The sequence below is a fragment of the Gadus macrocephalus genome, chromosome 14 (assembly GCF_031168955.1).
Source record: "Gadus macrocephalus chromosome 14, ASM3116895v1".
Classification (NCBI taxonomy): Eukaryota; Metazoa; Chordata; class Actinopteri; order Gadiformes; family Gadidae; genus Gadus; species Gadus macrocephalus.
In genome coordinates this window covers 10,392,552-10,413,770 of record NC_082395.1, presented here as the reverse complement: position 1 = coordinate 10,413,770, position 21,219 = coordinate 10,392,552, and the positions used below count along the sequence as shown (strand labels likewise).

The 21,219-nt window shown below is 42.7% G+C and overlaps 1 protein-coding gene across 1 annotated transcript in view; it reads left to right on the top strand.

The window, feature by feature from the left end:
* The window catches only part of mybpc3 (myosin binding protein C3), a 28,098-nt gene extending 7,123 nt beyond the window's left edge, over nt 1-20,975 (top strand). Inside the window, exons 8-32 of the mRNA XM_060070604.1 lie at nt 461-520; nt 1,269-1,292; nt 1,518-1,681; nt 1,769-1,901; nt 2,080-2,082; nt 2,299-2,423; nt 3,073-3,178; nt 6,192-6,358; nt 7,778-7,943; nt 9,191-9,297; nt 9,469-9,498; nt 9,616-9,755; nt 10,092-10,169; nt 11,180-11,339; nt 11,540-11,644; nt 11,726-11,914; nt 16,050-16,184; nt 16,625-16,792; nt 17,111-17,199; nt 17,721-17,916; nt 18,027-18,166; nt 19,073-19,232; nt 19,433-19,569; nt 20,168-20,354; nt 20,668-20,975. Of these exons, the coding sequence (XP_059926587.1) occupies nt 461-520; nt 1,269-1,292; nt 1,518-1,681; nt 1,769-1,901; nt 2,080-2,082; nt 2,299-2,423; nt 3,073-3,178; nt 6,192-6,358; nt 7,778-7,943; nt 9,191-9,297; nt 9,469-9,498; nt 9,616-9,755; nt 10,092-10,169; nt 11,180-11,339; nt 11,540-11,644; nt 11,726-11,914; nt 16,050-16,184; nt 16,625-16,792; nt 17,111-17,199; nt 17,721-17,916; nt 18,027-18,166; nt 19,073-19,232; nt 19,433-19,569; nt 20,168-20,354; nt 20,668-20,732 (3,034 nt within the window). The 3' untranslated portion in view covers nt 20,733-20,975. The remainder of the gene's footprint in view (nt 1-460; nt 521-1,268; nt 1,293-1,517; nt 1,682-1,768; nt 1,902-2,079; nt 2,083-2,298; nt 2,424-3,072; nt 3,179-6,191; nt 6,359-7,777; nt 7,944-9,190; nt 9,298-9,468; nt 9,499-9,615; nt 9,756-10,091; nt 10,170-11,179; nt 11,340-11,539; nt 11,645-11,725; nt 11,915-16,049; nt 16,185-16,624; nt 16,793-17,110; nt 17,200-17,720; nt 17,917-18,026; nt 18,167-19,072; nt 19,233-19,432; nt 19,570-20,167; nt 20,355-20,667) is intronic.
* Nucleotides 20,976-21,219: the final 244 nt, after the last annotated feature.

Here is a 21,219-nt window from a genome sequence, read left to right as displayed (position 1 = left end):
TAATTATCACATTAATGTCCTTGCCTTTATCTTTCATCCCAGTGATCTGAGTGGAGCAGACGTTTCACACTGGGATTGAAACCAGGTGCAGTCTTTAACCTTGAGAGTTGCTGTTTGGCTCTCATTTGGAGGAGGATGTTGTTGCTGCTTTGGCCAGGAATAAACAGGAAGCAACATTCTTGCAAATCAGACCCACAAGTTTGTTTGATCTACACAAATGTTTTTATTTGTACATTTTACGAAACTACAATGTACAAATGTATTTGGATAGATTTGTTCTTTCTGATCTAAGGCATATGTAGTCGGATTAATGGAATGAAGTAGTAATCACAAAATTGAAAAGAATCTAAAGTCTTGGTCTTCTTTTTCGTGAATGGAAATCTATGCTTGTGTACGGGTAACAGCCCATTGTATGTGTGTAAAAGGCCTTTGGGTTCATTCTGCTGCTGTGTGTCTACAGTAGCATTGATGGGAAAGAGGATTCGGGGGAGCTGGACTTCAGCGGCTTGCTCAAGAAGAGGTAAGTGGTTCAGAAGTATAGGATCAGTATATGGACATGTGTACTAAATGTTCTCCCGTTATGAATCGCAATCTCTTTTTTTCTCTCTCTATGTATCTTGGAACTCTCCAGAGAGTAAGCTTGTGCTCTTTTTATTAACACACTGGAGTTAATGTTTCTGGCACAATATTAAAGTGACAGCATGCTTTTCAATTTTGAATTGTCAGAACATGGCATCAATATTTACAGATGGCATGATCTTGCAGGATTATACACCGGCACCTTCCTAACCCCAACTAGAATTAACAATATCATTATACATTCTTTTTTATATTGTTAAGACAATTGTAACATTGTCTTTTATTTAACTCTACCATAATATTTGCACAACTCTTTATACCAAATGGCTGTTAGGTATAAACGCCATTTGGTATTTTTACCGCTTGAATTGACTCCACTTGAATCTACCACAATACATTTATTATCTAGCTGCAATCGGTCGTGGGTATTTTTCTATTTTATATCAATCACAAATTATTTAAATTCACTGGTGTGTGTGACACACCATACATTTTTTTATATCGCAACTTGTAATTTATGCTTGATTTGTCTATTTTTCATTTACAATCTGTAACTATTGACCACTAGATTTCTAATATGTTGCTGTGTTGCTGCAAAAGCTTTTGAAATTATCTTGATTGTTGTGCTTTGTCCTAATCTGTCTGGTTTGTTTTTTACCATAACTGCTATTTGGCTTTGGCTTCTGCAGCAGTTTTGTAAAACCGTTGAAAGGGTAAGGAAACGCTAAAACTATCGTCATGATGCCTTGTTCTTATGTCTTTGTGGCTGGGCTATCTTACAACAGAGCAACTACTTTTAACTAATTTGATGCAGCTGTAATGATATTGTATCCATACAATCTCGGTGCTACATGCATTTTTAATGCTGGCAAGTTGCTTATTAATGTCGTCCTGTAGGGGCTTGAACAATGAATTAACGAATGCAATGCGTATCCCAGGGCTACGCAGACGAACGCAGGGCCTGATGTGGATGTCTGGGAGATTCTCAAGAAGGCCCCTGTAACAGATTATGAGAAGATTGCCTTCCAGCACGGAATCACAGACCTGCGGGGCATGCTCAAGAGACTGAAAAAGATGAAGAAGGAAGAGAAGAAAAGTGAAGGTTGGTACTGGAGTTGTATGGAATGACCTTTAACTTTAATAAAAAAAATATATAGACGTAAGGAATTTAATTCTGTTGATATTTTAGCCTTCAACAAGAAGCTGGATCCTGCCTACCAAATAGAGAAGGGCCATAAAATTAAGTTAGCCATTGAAGTGACTGATCCAAACGCCTTGGTGAAGTGGATGAAGAATGGACAGGAGATTCAGCCCACTGGAAGGTCTGCTCACATTCAATTCAAAAAGATGGAAACAACTAAATAATAACTATACTCAAAGTATGAGTAATGTTTTGTTCCCTTCCCCTCTTGTCTCTCCTATCCTATGATTTCGCCTCACAATTCTCCTCCTTCCTAAAATTGTTGGATTTGCTTCATTGCCATTCGATTACATCACCAGCAAGTAAGTATTCACATGGTCAATGATTGATTTAGCCAAGCCATGTTTCGCTGTTTCCAAAGTGTTTTAAAATTCATTTTCTGAGAACGGGTAGCAAATAGTCTGAAACAAATTAAAACACAATAGAGAATATATGATATCTATATCTCTACAATATATGTTATCATTGTATGACGTATAACGGTCTAAAATAAAAATCTGTTCCTGTGAACTGTGGAGGTACATCTTCGAGAGCGTTGGCAACATGCGCTACCTCACCATCAACCACTGTTCCTTGGCTGACGACGCAGCCTACACCTGCGTGGTGGGGGAGGAGAAGTGCACCACTGAGCTTTTCGTCAAAGGTACATCCTCTAAACATTGAGTAAAACTAGACAGGATCCACTGAAACACCTGGCTACAAATGTTAACCTTTAGGTGTTGGCCAAGCTTTAACTCTATATGAAGGGCCATGGTCAAGGTGTCTTATCTTGACTAGCTAGTCTACTACCTGTGCCCAGGTACGTCAAAGCATAGACGTAGATACATAGAAGTTGCGTATATGGCGTTGACTGCTTTAACGCTGTATTTGAGAGACCTAGACTTGCCTGTAAACAAATACAAGTTCATAGTGTAGCTCCTGTTTTTCTGGATCTAAAGCACTAAAATCGTAACATTTCTCTAATGATTTCAATGAGTCATTGTAGTATGTGAATGAATTTAATTAATGTTAAATTAACATACCTTTATTGTAAAGTGAAGTGCTTTTAATCGCAGCTCCCCCGTTTACATGTATTTGTTAACAGGCTATTCTTTGCCTCTCCAATATGGCGTCCACGTTGACGTACGTACTACGTTCCAAAGGGGTCTATGTATAGGCCTATACGTCGATGCATAAGTAGCAGGCCCATGATTAGTGTTATGAGTGGCCCCTGGGTTGGTCCTACAATGACCCCTTCCATTTCTGAGGAGGTAGAACATGCTGAAGTGTCTGGCTGTGTTTGATGCGTCCAGAGCCTCCCGTAACCATCGTGAAGGACCTGGAAGATCAGATGGTGATGGTGGGAGAGAGGGTGGAGCTGGAGTGTGAGGTGTCCGAGGAGGGAGCTCCTGTCAAGTGGTGAGGAAGGGCGCCGCGACATCCTGATATTTAACGAGCAGACCTCATACTATGCTTTCGATCTGTGAAAGGGTGGCCACATGTTTTAACGCCAGTGACCCACTGGATGAACTTTTGGTCTCGGACCCAGTTTTAACATAGGCCTACTCATTACATTTTCGTATTAATTATCAAAAACATGCTTGGACGATTAATATTTTCCAAAATAAATCAATACTTTTAGACTGAAGACATCATCAAATGAATGATGATCAAGTGAAACAGAGGAGAAAGGAATGTGAATTCAAACAATAGGATAGCCATCCGGTGAGCCACTCAGTGCCGTGCTTGGGTCCAGACCCACTGTGTGACCACCACTACTCTGGGATGAAGGACCCACGATGACGGAATAATGATTCAGGGCCTTATTGTGCATTAAATAATCTTCCCAGGTATTACACATATAACGCCAGCCCTGTGTTTGCAAAATGAGATTCCCTTGCTGCCATAAGGTAGTTTGAAAAAGCCAAGCATTAAAACACAGCTTAGTGGTGTGTGTCTATACAGCAGCTGTGGACTATTAATAGATTTATATCATTAATGCAACTCGTATAACACAAGCTTATCAATGGTATGAAATCATACTGGAAGCATTACTTACACACATGATATAGTTAGACAGCATGTGTGGAGAATAAAGGAAAAGCAGGGTTAGGGTTAGGGTTAGTGCCATGTCTCTTTTCAAGAAAGCTTTGGTACATCTTTAATAGCAAATAACTAACTGTTTCGGCTGGGATTATAACACAATGAGCTTTTAACAAATGTGTTTTGGGCTGAGAGACCCGTGGTAACTTTGTCATACTTTTTTAGTACCGTCGTTGTATATGAACGTTATATTGAGCAAAGTGCTATATGGAATGAGCTGCACACCGTGAGTTTATACCTAAAGTGTCAGAGGAGTTTAACCTTCACTCGGCCGTGGACATCAAAATAATCTCCTGCTCAAATGGAGCTTCACCATCCACAAAGATCGTTGCGTTATGCTAAAGGTGCAAAGAAGTTAAACTTTCTTTTGGACATCACTGCCAAGAGAGATCTCTACTCGTCATACATACTACAAGGTTTAAAGTTCCTAACTTTCTCCCTGAAGTTGCGGCCCAGAGAGATGTCTACTCCTCATACATACTAAAAGGTGTAAAAAAGCTTAAAGGAGACATATTATGGCGTTTTTACAACTAGTAACCATAGTATTTGAGTTCCGGAAAACATGTTTTTGAAGCTGTTTGCATAGCTTTTAGGAAAAAAAATCTTGCCTACCACTCTTCCCTTCTGTTTCAGTCCCTTCAGAATGCACTGTTTCTGGTGTCTGTAGCTTAAATGCAAATGGGCTGCTGCCCATTGACCAATGAGCTGTCAGACCAGGGGCGTAACATCATGGTGATTTTCCCCGGTGCAACTATTTATTTTGTGCCCCTGGACAGGACTTCCGAGCGGGGGGGGGGGGGAAATATCGACGGTTGCACTCTCGATATTTACACCACTGTGTCAGACTGAACCACAGCATGGCAAAGAGATTGTTGCCGTTTGCAGACTCCTGGAGCTCTATATCTATATAATATAATATAATAATAATAATATTATATATGGGTATTTATATGATATTATATTTAATATCACGGCCAAAAGCTATGTGCGCCTCGGATGATATTATGAATCATAAAGACTGCGTCTGACGTCCGGAGCTTCCAAACTGCCGCCGAGCTCCCCGCGCCGGAGCTGCCGCAGTCCGGCCGCAGTCCGGCCGCAGTCCGGCCGCCGTCAAAGCCGTCCGGCCGCCGTCAAAGCCGTCCGGCCATTGCCGAAGCTTCGGCGGCAGTCCGGCAGCTCCGGTGGTGTACTCCGGGAGCTGAACTGCCACCGAAGCTTTCCGGCTGCTCCGGAAAGTCTGGCGTGGGTAGATCGGCGGCAGTCCGGCAGCTCAGCTCCGGGAGTACAATCCCTTTCTTCTCCATGTCTCCTTCTCCGGACTGCCGCCACAGAGAAAGGGATTGTACTCCCGGAGCTGAGCTGCCACGAGTTCCCCCCGCCGGAGCTGCTCGTCCGCTGGTCCACAAAATCGTAGCTATGCTCTGATTGGAGGGGAGTGGGGAAGTGGGAGGTAATATTCAACTGTGCCTCCTTCCTACGTAGGAGGGGGCGCCAAAACGGACTCGTTCGTTTGGTAACTGTAGGTGGGGTACTTTCAGAAATGCATAACTCACTCAAAAAAATCATGCACATACTTTTTTCAAAGTTTGTCTGCGTGTGGGAGCACCAGAGACCCAAAACAACACCCCAAATCCCAGGAAAAGTGTTGTTTTCATAATATGTTCCCTTTAACTATCTCCCTGACGCCGCTGCCCAGAAAGGGCTCTCATCGTCATACTAAAAGGTTTAAAGATGCTTAACCTTATCTCGGATGCCGCTGCCCAGAAAGAGCTCAACACGTCAACCCACACCTCGTCGTCATTGTCCCGCAGACAATGACGTTTTTGAAATGTTTTCTCTGAATGACTTTAATGGTTTTAAAAGTCTTATTTTAGTGACAGTGATGAAATGGCAGAGATCACTATGTTGAGGATCATATAAGACCAGTTACCACGAAATAATATATATATCAGAAAGATAGAAAGACTGAGCTATGAAACTAGGCACATTTAGGCCTACATTCATTTTATCTTTTTGTTATTCCTTTTACTTTTTAAGTGTTTGGTTCCAAATCTAAAGGTACATATATAATATATACAGCTGAACTTTTGTAAACAACCAAAGGTGTTCTCTCTGAGGTCCAACTGCTGAACTCTATCCGTCATACCCAATTAAAAGCACATTGGCAGGGTGATATAGATATATACAGACACTTATCAGTATGTCTAGATCTAGATGTCTAGATCTAGACACATATATATAGACAAAGATATATATATCTCCAGTGAACATTAAAGTTATATATATACACACATATTCAATGGTTGATTTGTTTTTGTTTCTATAGGGAGAAAGATGGCGTGGAACTGACAAGAGACGAGTCATTCAAGTATCGCTTTAAGAAGGACGGCCTGAAGCACATACTGATCATAAACGAGGCTACGAAAGAAGACTGCGGCCACTACAGAGTCAAGACCAACGGAGGAGAGTCAGTAGCAGAACTAATGGTGCAGGGTAGGTATTTGTGGATAATTATTAACATTGAAGCACATAATTCAACTGGAAAAGGCATTCACAAATATATTACAAAGATAATCTAAAATTAGAAATTGTGGAGAATGAATTTTTTTTCTAACGAAGAACAGTTTTTATTATTTGAAGATAAGCCATACTAAGTCACATATTCAAGTGCACCAGGCACTGGTTATTCTGGTGGCCATGGTGATTACAAACAGTACTTTGCCAAGGTTACAACACATTGAAGGCCAGCTAAAGTTAGCAGACATATTCCATAGCTGCAGTTCTCTGAACTCACACTATTATTTATCCTTACCTAGAGCCTAGTGAACCATCCCAAGTTGTTTCCACACTCTTTGTTATAAAGTATTATAAAAAAAAACAACCGAGGGCCAAAATAGACCCTTACTTTTTACAATCTTAGCTTACATGTTTTCTAAATTATCATTTATGATCAGTTTATTATTAAGAATGTTGAATATTTATTTCTGAATCTGATTAGTTTACCATGATCCCTTCTGAGACAAGCAGGGTATGCAGATAAATGTCCAAGTTCATACCTTATTACAATCAACGTTATGATGACTATTTTGTCTGAAATTTAAATAATGTTTTAAGCCCTAACCCTCTAGTAACAATTCTATTATATTATAAATTATTCAGCCAATTTCATAACCGTGTAACCAAAATTTGTTATGCACACATATTTGTAAATATTTTGTTTTATCTTTAATGACGTGACGGCATACACAGGGTATAGGGTACACATATAGTATATTTGAGTATCAAGTGTATCATGGTGTGAACACGTAGGCATCCCCATTGGGCTGTAGCACAGAGTCTCCTCTCCCTGTCCTGAATTCAGTACAAATGATCTGGCTGACAATCAGACTGAGTCTGCCAGCCAACCAACCAGCTGACTATGCACAGCTCGCTGGCCTCCTGTTGCCAGACCTCTAACAAGCTCCTGTAACATTCAGTTCCTGTACGTATATAGGGTACACTCTTGCGTCTATGTAGGTGCTGCTTTGATTCAGGAGTTCATGAATACATCGACAACGCTGTGGAAATTCTGCTGCTATATTTGTTGCCACAAATCAGAAAAGTGTTGATACCCTACTATCTGTTGCTAGGATACAGCAGAGTACAACATTGGCTATAGTTGATAGCCCTGTGTTATACCTTATGCACACACACACACACACACACACACACACACACACACACACACACACACACACACACACACACACACACACACACACACACACACACACACACACACACACACACACACACACACACACACACACACCCCTCAGTTAATTGAATCCAAAAATATACTTTACATACCCCTGCCACCCTACATCAAAATCCCAATACTCAATGGTAAACATTGCTTTCTACCCCACCCAGAGAAAGACCTGGAGGTTTACCAGAGCATCGCAGACCTCACCGTGAAGGCCAAGGAAGAGGCGTTCTTTAAGTGTGAGGTATCTGATGAGAAGGTGAAGGGAACGTGGTACAAGAACGGTGTGGAGGTCAAGGCGAGCTCCAGAACCCATATCACTCACGTTGGCAGGTGTGTGTGAAGGGGGAAAAGTACAGGAAGGCTCTATAAAAAGGTGCTGTAGGAAAGATTGAAGAGCTATTATTGGAGTGTCATGTGTTAACATGGAATACAGCTATCCGTCAGCTATCCTTGAGTGTAACCGCTGTTAGAATATCCGTTTCCAGTTGTCTGCACCTGCCTCTGCAGGGGCCAATTTAGATTTTAGACCGCTCCCGCTAAATTTCTAACCAATCAGGGTATCTGTTCCGGGATTGGTTCAGGGAATCCATCTTGCTCGGCCTTCACAGGTGGGAGAAATGCAACACTTCTCGATAGAGGATAAAGACAAGATGCATGGTGTTTTTTGGATTATCTTCTAAACCTTATGCTCTTCAGTTCTAATCTGCTTGCTTTCTCCTACCTACAGCACCTTTAATGTAAAGGTACTTTATTGCTGTATGTTATCTGCTAGTATGGGCCCTGACCCATGTGTGGCAAACCACCTTCCCGATGTTTTTTCGGAAGGTTTGCTTCCATATTTGAAGGAAAACCAAAACCCCTGTTTTGGTTGTATTGGTTTGGAATCCCTTACTAAATCGGCCATAAGTCTCTCCCTCAGTATCGATGGCTCCACTGTCCACCCATCCTCTCACATCCAAAACCTGTGCGCCATCTTTGACCCAACCCTCTCATTTGGACCCAGTTTCTTTTTCTACCTCAGAAACATTGCCCCCATCCAGAAACACTCATTCACCTAGAATCACCTAGAATTACTCACAGAACTATTGCAACAGCTTCCTATACGGCACATCCGCCAAAGTCTTCAATTCATTTTAATTCAATAAATAATTAAAATCACGTTACAATTATTATTATTATTATCATTAATAGTAATAATAATGCATGCATGCAATAGCATGTGTTTAACCCACAGGGGGCAATTTGAGTCAATATTTACTTCTGATCTTAAAACACCTTCTGCATTTAAGTGGAGATTAGGCCCAGGATCACTTCCCAGCACTGCTATGTAACCCATTATTATCACTTTTCGTTTTAAAATAAGTTGTTTTGGTTTTCCCTCACAGGCTCTGACTTTTTTGTCACATGCCATTTGAATACAGGACAATCGGAAACATATACTACCTGATAGTAAATTAAAACATGTGCACGTCCTCCATTGGTTACCATGGTGTACATGGGACTCCCTTTAGAATGCTGAGGCTCCAAAGCACTGACAAATGTTGCAGATATTTCACATTGACCTTTAACCTTTACAGGATTCACAAGCTGACCATCGATGCTGTGACCCCCGAGGATGAGGGAGACTACACATTCGTGCCAGAGGGCTACGCTTTCAACCTCTCTGCCAAGCTCAATTTCCTGGGTGGTCCATTTATTCTATAGCCACTAGACATTAAACAAAATAGATTTTTGAGTCAATTTCGAATAATACTTCAATTTCGTATTACCAGTAACAATTATTCTAATAATTTTCTGGGTTATTTGAAGACTAAAATTACACATGTATCTCCTTTTATATGTATTCGTCTTTAAGAGGTGAAGATTGATTACGTTCCACGGCAAGGTATACAATAAAAATTTCATTTATCTTTATTTGTTATTGAAAAAAAGGAAAACATTCTAATTTAAATAATGTAATAAGAAGGACATCTTTTTAAATGTCTTCGCTCATTTTCCTCAGATCCCCCAAAGATCCATCTGGACTGTATGGGCCGCAGTGCGGACTCTACCATTATAGTCGTGGCTGGCAACAAACTGCGGCTGGACGTCCCTATCACTGGTGATCCGGCCCCAACAGTGATTTGGACCAAGGGAGGGAAGGTACCCTAATCACATTGTTTGCCCTACTTTGGTCAAATTCCTTAAAACACAATTTGGACTGATCCAGAGTCCAGTAGGTAAAGGCCTCTGTGAATTCTCAAGGTTCATAAATACAATTAACCAGCCTTAACATGAAGCTGGCTTCATAGTAATTATAATAATGAATGTTATACTTCTTCCCAACTACTATATAAAATACTATATCTGGCACAGTAACATAACTCATTGGTACTCAGTAATCTTAGAACTGTGAACAGGTAAGAGACCACTAACTGCTAAGAAGGAAAAGAAGATGTTCTCTTTCGTCTGTTACCGCTTTGCTCTGCTCACACGTAGGCTAGTGCTGCAAAGCTAGAGGATGCTGCAAACAAAGGAAAGGCCCCCCTCTCTTGGACCGTGAACGAGCTTGGAAAGGTAAGCTCTATCTAGATCTGGCTTGAGCTTTGACAGGTCTCTTAGCCTTGTGCATTTGCCCCCTCCTAAGTTGTGTCTCCTCACAGTATCTGGATAACAAAAAAATGCACCTGTCGCCTTTTCTGATTTGTTTATGTCGTTTGCCGGCATATCACTTTTAAAAACCCAGTACCCCCACAATGCATGTTGAATGTCTCGTAAACCTTAAAGAAACAACTTATTTCTTTGTTTTCTGTGCTTTATGGTGCACTCAAATGTAGGGACCAGGGGGAAGAATGCTAACCTCTATGTTTCCCTTCGTAATTCATGTTGAAGACAGCATATTGCATGCCTTGCCTGGACTCTGTCCTGTATTTAGATCACCACAAAGTACTGGAAGAAAATGAAAGTCATGCATGTAGCAGTGAGCTAATTCCATCAGGCCAGGTAAGAGCATGTTCTGAATCTCCCTTCGGACACACACACATCACAGAGGGAACTCAGAGGTGGACAGTAAGTACGTCCAACGTGTTGAGTAGTCACTGACTAAAGCTGCAGATGGTTCTGCATTTTGACGTTATTGCGTTTCAGGCCATTTCTTAGTCGTAGATCCCTCCCTTTTTAAAAGAGCTGGATTCTAAAGTATAATGTCATGCTGGAAATATTTTGAACCCCTCGGCAATAATAAAGCAGCACGTGGTGGGTGTATTAGAGGTTAAGGATACTCAACATACTGTAGACTGTATAAAACACTGACCCTTACTAGCACAGAATCTGCACTGGTCCTCCAGCTTTGTTTGTAAGGCACGGCGTGTACTTCTTGAATGCATGGTGTCGTGTCGGAGGAAACGACAAACACCACAATGACAAATCGTTGACGTTGCGTGAACACGTGAAGGACCGAAAGTACCATCTGCAGTGATAAATACGTTGCAAGCGACGCACGGATGGTACGATGCGATGCTCATAAAGGGATGGTGGTGTCGGGACTAAAGAGGGAAGCGCTGATGTGTGTGTCACGGTCGGCGCAGGTGGTGTCAGAGGGAGACGGGAGAGTTCACGTGGAGAGCACCATGGGCCACTGTGTGTTCACCATTGAGGGGGCGGAGAGGCAGGACGAGGGGGGCTACTCGGTCGTTGTTCGCAACCCGGCCGGGGAGGACACCGCTGAAATTAACGTCAAAGTGGTCGGTAAGAAGGAGTTCCCTGCCCCCCCCCCCCCCCCCCCCATCACCCACACACTCACACATTCATGCTTAACACAGCAGCTGTAAGACCAGATACATCCCCCACCCCCCAAAATAAACGATAAACGAATACCTATGATGAATAATGTAGTCCAGCGGTCTCTGATGTTCTCAGTTGTTCTGACGTCCACATGCCCTCCCCAGACGTGCCAGACCCCCCCCTGGCCCCCAGGGTGCTGAGTGTGGGTGAGGACAGCTGTGTGGTCCAGTGGGATCCCCCTGCGTTTGACGGGGGTCAGCCTGTCATCGGTAGGAACACATGCCGGAGGAACAAGCAGCGTTTCTTCTCCGATCAAGCCGGCGCTCATTAATCCCTCGCTCCGTCAACAGGCTACGTGCTGGAGAGGAAGAAAAAACAAAGCTACAGATGGATGAGGTTGAACTTTGACCCCTACCCCGACACAACCTTCGAAGCCAAGAGGATGATCGAGGGCGTGGCCTATGAGATGCGGGTCTACGCTGTCAACGCCATCGGCATGTCGCGCCACAGCGCTGCCTCCCAGCCCTTTGTGCCAGTCGGTGAGTCTCTTCATGGCACTCCACCTTCGTTCACCATGACACTTTTAAAAAACGTACGCTCTGGCTCAAGCAGAAAAACTTTACTGCAGGTCACTTATTGTATTGGTGCAACGCAAGATAAAGACAAAGACAGTGACCGTGTAAGGGTGTGGCAAGGTGGATGATACATTCTGTCCCATTGTGGAACAGAAGGTATGGGTGACCTATTAGAAGTTTCATCAGGCGAGGGGCTTTTATTTGAGTGTCAGGGGGTGGACACAATTATGCTTGATGTAAATCTGTGAAGATTTTTGTTGAACTCACCTGTCTGAAATTGAGAGGTTGGCGAGCCATGTTCATCGGTTACATTCCAGGGTAGTTTAAATGTTCTCACTTCTGTTGGACAAAACAAAGCTACAGCTATGGGAGCTGCCAAACATTTGTCGGCTCACCAACTGCCCATTTTCTGATACTTACATGTTCATACACACATAAAATATCATACTTCATGCCATGACTAAATGTTGAAATTGTAAAAAATCAGAAAGAACTTATATTTCTGCCATTATTTCAACCCACAAGATTTTCTGGGTAATGGAGAGTCAGGGAAAGGTCACATGTTTAAGGGTTTTTTACACCTTAACTTATTTGCTATTTAAATTATTTATGCAAGTAAAGATCCTACACATTGTCCCTTTCAAAAATCCATAACCTTACTCACATGAACGCTTCTGAAGTACATTCATGCATGTGTGCCTGTGTGTGTGCTTGTGCATGAGTGGTTGTGGCTTGCACACACACATTTAAAATATTAGGTTTTATCGATCTTTTGCTAAGGAAATGAAAGCATGATGGTCTTAAAAATTAAGGTCTCCTATCTGAACAAAACTGGCCCTGCAAATATATGATTTGATAAAAATGCAGGGTTCGTACATTTACGTCTATTATCCCTATTTGATAATCATGCTATACGCTCTACTGGACACGTGGGATGGCAGGTAGGCTAAGGTTTGCTATAAGGCGGTTAGCATCTGTACCAACTCAAAAGCACTTTTCTCTTGTGACATGTAACATGACATGCAACACTTTGAAAGTGAACATAGACACAGCAGCTCAAATAAAATGGTGTTTGTGACAAGACACCTCTATAAGAGAGAAGCATTTAAATCAACCGTTAACTGTTTTAATTTAGTTCCATCATCCGGGAAGTGTTCGTGCGATCTTCAATGTATCCCGGCAGCCCATCTCTCCTAAGACAGCTGATTAGGGAACCATCCACGGCATCCTTCTCTATAAATAAGACAATGTTAGCATGCAGCTCAGCCAGCTGGACCTTGAGCCTTGCTACTACTGGGAGAGGAAGACAATAGGGAGGAGGGAGAGAGAGAGAGAGAGAGAGAGAGAGACAATCGAGTAGAGCAAGGTGTGAGGTAAAACAATAAGCCCAAGTACGCAGACAAAGTTTAAGCAGCAGCAGCAGCAGTAGCAGCAGCCCTAACTAAGCTAGTAGGATGACGAAGCCAAAGCTCCCGATGACCGCCGAGAAGAAGCCAGTGGCAGAAGAGACAACCCAACCACCACCAGAAGTTCCCGAGAAGAAGGAGGAAGAGAAGGAAGATCTAGACCTTGCAGCCCCAGATAATGGAACAGAGGGAAAGTCTGCTGAGAAGGCGGATCTCCACCTTGAGGCCCAAGAGGGTGGAACAGAGAGAAAGCATGTTGAGAAGATGGATCTCAAACTTGAGGCCCGAGATGGTGGAACAAGGGGAGAGTGTGTTGAGAAGGAGGGACTCGACCTTGATGCCCGAGATGGTGGAGTAGAGGGAGAGTGTGTTTTGAAGGAGGATCTAGTTCTTGAGGCCCGAGATACTGGACCAGAGGGAGAGTGTGTTGAGAATGAGGTGCGGCCAGTGGAGGGTGCTCCTGGAGAAGAAATCTCTGTCCCAGCTGCGGGGGAACCTACAGCACCATCCAACGGAGAGTCAACGGAGCTTGAACCTGAGCAGGAACCTGAGCAGGAACCTGAAGCCGTTTGCAGTAGGCTTCTTTTGATTTGAATTCTGTTGTGGTGGCAGTTGGATGTTATTCTGTCAATTAAAAAATAAACAAGAAAAATATAATGGTAATATAAGTTAGGATATAACTTACTTTAAACATGAGTATAGAAGTGCATAGATGTGCTTCTATTGGCAATATGACTGAAAGTAAAAGATAAGATAACAAATATTTAAACTTGATGAGATTGGCGTGGCCTGTACAATAAAGCAAATACAGTCTGTGTAATATTTAGTCATGGGGAAATAATATGAGGTTAGGCTGTGGCTGGATTGCCTAGCAAACCCCTCAAATTTGAGCAGGTCAACATTTGACTAAATCTCTGTGAAACAAGTATGAGTTGGTAATATAAGTATTTAGCATTAGTTATACCTCATATTACCCCATGGACATTCTTGTCTGCTGTCAAAATCTGCATGTAAACCTTTGAGCCGTCAAACACAAGTATTTTGGTTGGATGGTTAAACCATGTGTCAAGGAAGAGCATGCATAAGACCTTCAGCATATTTCTGGATTTGTGTGGTGCCAGAACTTTCTGGACTGTCAACGGGTCAATGAGTTGAGCCATAAAGTGGCAGTCATGAAGTTGATATATTTAGAGAAGCAGTGACAAAAATAGTTTATTACGCAATTTGATAACCTTGGGAGACCTTGGGAGACATCATGACCCGACCGACCATAATGTAATTGGTCAACAATTGGTCAAATGAGAGTTAAACCAGATTACTGACATAATCATAAGCAGAAGACTCAAACACGTCATTGCCTACCCAAAGCTATGCAGCAGATTTGAATGCATCAGCCCAGCTTGGAGGTGCTCCAGGATGAGTCCCAGTTGTGTCGTCTGGACCACTGGCTTTCCTCAAGACCTGCTGTGTCCATGGTGGCTCAAAAATCTGCTTGCTTCCACAACTCTCCACTCCAGCACCGGCACAACATCAATCTGTCTATAACCATTTCTACTCCAATAATGTTGCATAATAATGATAAAAGATGAGTTACCCAAATGTCTTTTTCCCTAACAACATAACCTCCAGCTCCTCTTGGGGAACACTAATTTTTCAAAGCCTAGTCGGGAGCCATGAACAGCAGCCACAGGGTCTTTAATCAGACAGAACATGCAGGATGTATTGTTAAAGGATACCAAATAAACTCAGCTGGGAAGCACTCAAAGATAAGGAGAAGTGTCTATATTTTTGAGTTCCTTGATCACCAAATTCCTCAGCCTAGACCAAGACTTAGTTCTCCAGGGGAACAAAGTCAATAGCTTTCTCCAGGTCAACTGCAGGCTATGTAATAGTTTAATTATGGTACCATCTTTCTTCAAATGATCGTGAGTTAACTATTAGTAATCAAAAAAGAGGAAACAACCTCACCAGTCTTACTTCCTCACTTTTGGTGACGTTTATATGACATGAAAGCGCCTTCAAATTAAGATTTTTTTTTTTAGAAGCTATCAAATTAAAAAGCTGCATCTAGGCCATTCGACCAATCAGAAATGTTTTGCAAAAGTCGCTGGATCTTAATTCTAACCCTAGTCCCTTTCGAGGACAAATTCCTCAGCCCCTGTGATTGTCCAGACTGTCACGAGAACCTAAAGATTCAATCCCCTGTTCCAGAGTTCGGACTGTATGAGTTTTCCTTCCAACACACTGGCATGTGTTTTTGCCTAAAAACTTGCATGACCGAGAAAATCCCAAAGCAACCAAAGCACTGGCAGGCTTTTGAAACTTCCTGGCAGCTGCATGCAAGGTCTAGAACATGCTCCTCTGGTGATCCATGTCCCGTCTCCAAACCTCTTCCGGAGGTAAGAGTTGAGACATTCCAAGCAAACCCTCTCTGTGCACTGTGGCTTACTGAATCTGTCCGACAGTTTTCACCACCATCGGATACAACTCACCAACAGATGGTTATTACATTGTTTAACAGCTCTGCTCCCCTCGGCACTTAAGTGTCTGCAACAAGTGACCTCAGATCTGATGAAAAATATATAGTATTAAGTCGATCCCCTCTTCTTATGCTCAACATTGGTTTGCAAACTCGTGTTGGTTTTGAACAAACAGTCAGGGTATGCATTAACATTTGTTCTGTCTTCCCCTAGCTCCTACTAGCGAGCCCATTGGGCTGTGCATTGATGACATAAGCAACACCACCATCTCACTGAAGTGGAGGACGCCTGAGCGGGTGGGCGCAGCTCAGCTGGAAGGATACGGGGTGGAGTACTGCAAAGAGGGCAGTAAGTACCCACACCATAACAATTTGATAATGGGGGGGGCAAGACAAGGCAAGGACATGACCTATTACATGTGAGAGAAACAATTTTAAATTACAAAATGATCATGATCATACCCTTCAGTCTGGAAGCAGGCAACATTAGCCCTGACAGCATTAGGTTCTGCCAGTCACCTATTTAGAGGAGGCTTTTGTCTGGATACCATTAGCATGAGAGCTTTTATGATGGTAAGTGCATTAAGTGGGTTTCAAATTGCCTGCATGTTGGGGTTTGATAGGGATTTGTGAAGCTAAGACACCATTTTGTGTTGTTACCTTCCTGTCCACACGTAGAAATCAGATATCATGAAAATCCATTTGCAGTAAAAGCCTTGACATGGTCTCATTCGCGTTCGACTCAAGAGTTAAAAGCGACTGCCTTCTGTTTTGATTCTCTTATCACAGCAGATGAATGGGTGCCAGCCTTTGAAGGTCTGATTGACAGAAACTCTGTGGTAATCAAAAATCTTTGCACTGGAGATAAGCTGCATTTTCGTGTGCGGGCCTACAACATGGCTGGCCCCAGTCCCCCCGCCAGACTGGCCCAGGCCGTCAGCATCCAGGAGATCATGCGTGGGTATTTCTGAAATGATACCTGAAACTATTTTTTCACAGTAAGGTTTATTTTTCTTCTTGTAATAAACGTAAGGAAATCTAACCAGGTTCAAAGATAGGTGTCTCTATAGATGCTTTTCATAGAGTAGAACACTGTGTTTGTCCTGCAATGAGACCTCTTTGAAAAGGGTCTATTCAGGTTACATACATATTTATATCTATATATATATATATATATAAATATTCATCTATATCTAGCTGGGGACTTTAACCTTGCATGCATGTTGCTGTGTTGAATATGTATAAATGTTCTTCCTCTTCACATGGCCTGAACAGAGCGGCCCAAAATCTGGATCCCCAGAAACCTACGGCAGACTCTGGTTAAGAAAGTTGGAGAGAGCATCAATCTTGTGATTCCATTCCAGGTACACTTTAAACTGAGTCAAAAAGCCAGCTGAATCCAATTCCAATTTGCCATTTCAGTTTATTAAATTTACTCAGGAGTATCATATTTTAGCTAACATTGCTCATTGCAGCTATTTCAAATTGCATCCAAAAATTTGGGGGGTTTGCTTTTCCTTAAACTTGTCTTTCAGTTTATGTCAAGTGGGCTAGCTACATATATGAAAGATACATTCAAATAAATGTCCCCAATATGGACCAATTAACATGATCCAATGAATCGTCCTTGTGACTCAGTGTATTGAATTATATTGTTCATTTTATGTCATGGTTTCATCTTAACATAGGGATATTACGCTTATATTGTTTGCTCATCCTCATATATTGACGACATGCTTATGTCATGCGTTTCTCCTCATGTATTGATGTTATAATGATGTCCTATGTTCATCCTCATATACATATGTTATGTTGATATAATGTGTTCATCCGATATACGGCTGTGACGCTGATATAATGTGTTCATCCTCATCTATGGATGCAGGGTAAGCCAAGGCCCACGGTGAGCTGGAGCCGTGATGGTGAGCCCCTGAAACCCACAGAAGTCAGCCTCCGCAACAGCGACACAGACACCATCCTCTTCATCCGTATGGCGGAGAGGACACACTCTGGGAAATATGATCTCCAGGTGCAGATTGAAAACGTTGTAGACACAGCCAGCATCAATATACAGATCGTGGGTGAGGACTACTGAGGCAGACAGGTTTCAAACTGGGTGACGAAAAACTTGGTACTAAAGTTAGAAGTTATGAATGTCCTTTTTAACAGGTTACACTTTTGTTTTGGACAGATCTTCCAGGATCCCCTCAAGACCTTAAGATTACGGACGTGTGGAGTTTTAACGTTGCAATTGAATGGAAGGCACCGAAGGACAATGGAAACTGTGATATTATTGGTTACCTTGTTCGGAAGGCCGACAAGAAGACCATGGTATGAAGTATCCCGGGTTACCCTTTCCAGGCACACATTGAAATCCATCTTTTCATCATTCTTGAAAACTAACACCAAGACAAGACATTTACTACCAGCCTTAAGACAACCGGATATGTCAGTAATACTTGATGTATTTTTTGAAAATATCAAGCGTTCGTATCAATGGCCGCCCTAATTGTAGCAATATCTATCCTGTTGCTCATTCACTGTTTGAAGCAGTGGCTTGTTTGGTTTTCTCTTGGGACGCTTTCCATTAACCACAATCGGCCTCAGATAGCTTAACTCCCCATTATACAGACTCCAATGGGTCGTATAAATATATGTACACCGAGTGCGAGGGGGAATGCGGCCCGGCCACCAAGGGATATTTTAGCCTCCCTTGTGACAAATAACTACACGGCCCTCCCTGGGGGCCAGGAGAAGTGATGCATTCTGGGTGTTGGATGTGTTGGATGTGAGATATTAAACCAACACCTTTCCCAACTTGCTTGATGGAGCACAGAGCCACCTGGAATGCCCTAATCATAGCCTCATAGCACTGAACCCACATTGGCTGACTGTCCGACCATACAGATATTTGTCCTCCTCTCCTGATGATACCCCTGGTCATATTTCACTACTTCATTATTAGGTTCACTTCATTTATCCTGCACCCCAGAGTAACAAATGTGTGTGTTGTGTTTGTTTGTTTGTGATTATCATGTTACAAAGAGCATTATCTGTTGAATGTAAGGCATTACAGGTAGTTCTAAATCGATCATGTTGCTTTGTTTGCATTAACAACATTACACCTTGTGAATTTATATCAAAATACTGATTATCCATAGATCAGTTGCCCTGCTGCTTAAAATATATATGGAATGTATGGATACGTGAAACTGAGTCATGTGGATTCTTGAACAGGAGTGGTTCACAGTGTTTGAGCAGCACAGACGCACCAACTGCGTGGTGTCTGACCTGGTCATGGGGAACGAGTACGTTTTCCAAGTGCTTGCCATAAACCACGTCGGCCTAAGCCCAGAACCTTGCAACTCCAAGGACAGCGCCTACATCGAGAAAGCAGGTGGGCATTGTGGCACAAGGACCAACGCTATCAATCACAGGTTCATGCTCTCTTCATCATGAGATGGACACCTTGTTCACCACTGAACTCATTCGTAACTTAATGTCAGGTGTGGACTAACTCTAGCTCAACAAAGAGCTGGACATAATGAGGGCCAAAACAGACACATCATCCCCAGGTTTTCACTTCTTTCTCTCCAGGTAGCCGCTACAAGTCCCCCAACTACAAGCAGCACGACTTCTCGGAGGCAGCTAAGTTCACCCACCCGCTGGTCAGCCGCTCTGTGATAGCGGGGTACAACGCCACGCTCAGCTGCTCCGTTAGAGGGATCCCTAAGGTACTACTTTGGTACAATTACAATTACAATTAGGGCATTTAGCAGACGCTTTTATCCAAAGCGACTTACATCGGTTAATACACACATTGACACACCGACGGCAGAGTCAACCATGCAAGGCGACAGCCAGCTCGTCAGGAGCAGTTAGGGTTAAGTGTCTTGCTCAGGGACACATCAACACTCAGCTAGGAGGAGCGTGGGAACGAACTAGCAACCTTTCGGTTACAAGGCAACTGCTCTACCTCTTGAGCTAATTCGACATAGCCACAACATTCCATCCTCTGAGGATTACAAATCCTCCTTTCCCGGATTTGGGGGATCTTAACTGTGTCAGGGGAGAATGTGAATCAAACTTTATCCTCATCAACCGATGATTATGGTGGTTGATGTCCTATCCTAAAACATTACAAAACAAAAAGATGAATTGCCACTGGTCCCTGATCCCTGGTCCATGATCCAAAGGACTTCTACATTTATTAGCGTGTGAATGCTACTCTTTAGCTCATGTTATCCATGCTTATGACATGTTATTTCAGGTTAATTGTTACGTCTACGGGAACAACGACTTGATATGTAACAATAGTTTGTGCTTCATCAGCCCAAAGTGACCTGGTACAAAAACAAGATGGACATCTCCAACGAGGCCAAATACAGAATGTTCAGTAAGCAAGGCGTCCTGACCCTGGAGATACGCAAGCCCTGCACCTTTGACGGGGGGGTCTACACCTGCAAGGCGGTGAACGACAGCGGCGAGGACGTCGTGGAGTGTAAACTAGAAGTTCGCTGTGAGTATGACACAAGAGCAAAGCCAACCCCCGCCTCACACCGGTGAAACCACCGAGACGGAACCACCACGCCCCGAGCAAAAGGGGTGACGCCACTGCGCCCTGCTTATGCATCTCAACCTGTGTTGACATGCTTCCTCAGAGGAATCTACCACTGATCCGCCGATGCCTTCTCCTCCTTTACTTTTTCAATGAGGTTGCTTTCACCTCTAACTGCTGTGTTGAGTTTAAGTCCGACTTGAATATGTTGGGTCCACTGTGACCGTTGCTTGTGGCCATTTATCAAAACACACCTTACTGTCTTGTCTTGCAGCTCAAATCTATAAAGAGGAAAAAAAGAGAGAAGAAAAAAAAGAGAAATGTGGAGGATCTGACTGAAGAAGAGCCTGGGATTTCAGGGCCAAGTGGGCAAATGTGTTCAAGATAAATACGATGATATCCCTGTTATTTTTGTCACATTTTGTGTTTTGACCACTTACCATTTTGTGTGACCTATTTACCAATAATGAGAACTGTTTGTCTGAGTCTTATTTATCATTCGACTGGTTTGTGGATTTTTGTTCTGGCATTCAGTATTAGTATTCAGAAATAATAAAAACATCTGTGAAAACAGTAATTAAACGCATTCAATCCTATGTTATACACTGCTAAAAAGTAGGTAGACTGATGTGTTACAGCCAGTTGGTTGTGATGCAACCTAGAAGCCTGGTAACGCTTTGCTTACGACACCTCACGACAACCTAAACCTAATCCAATATTATTTGTCATGTTAACAGCGTATAGTTATGATTACATTTAGGCCCTCTTCGAGATGGTTTGGTTTAGGTTACAGACTGTTAAGTTTAGGCATTATGTGAGGGATGGT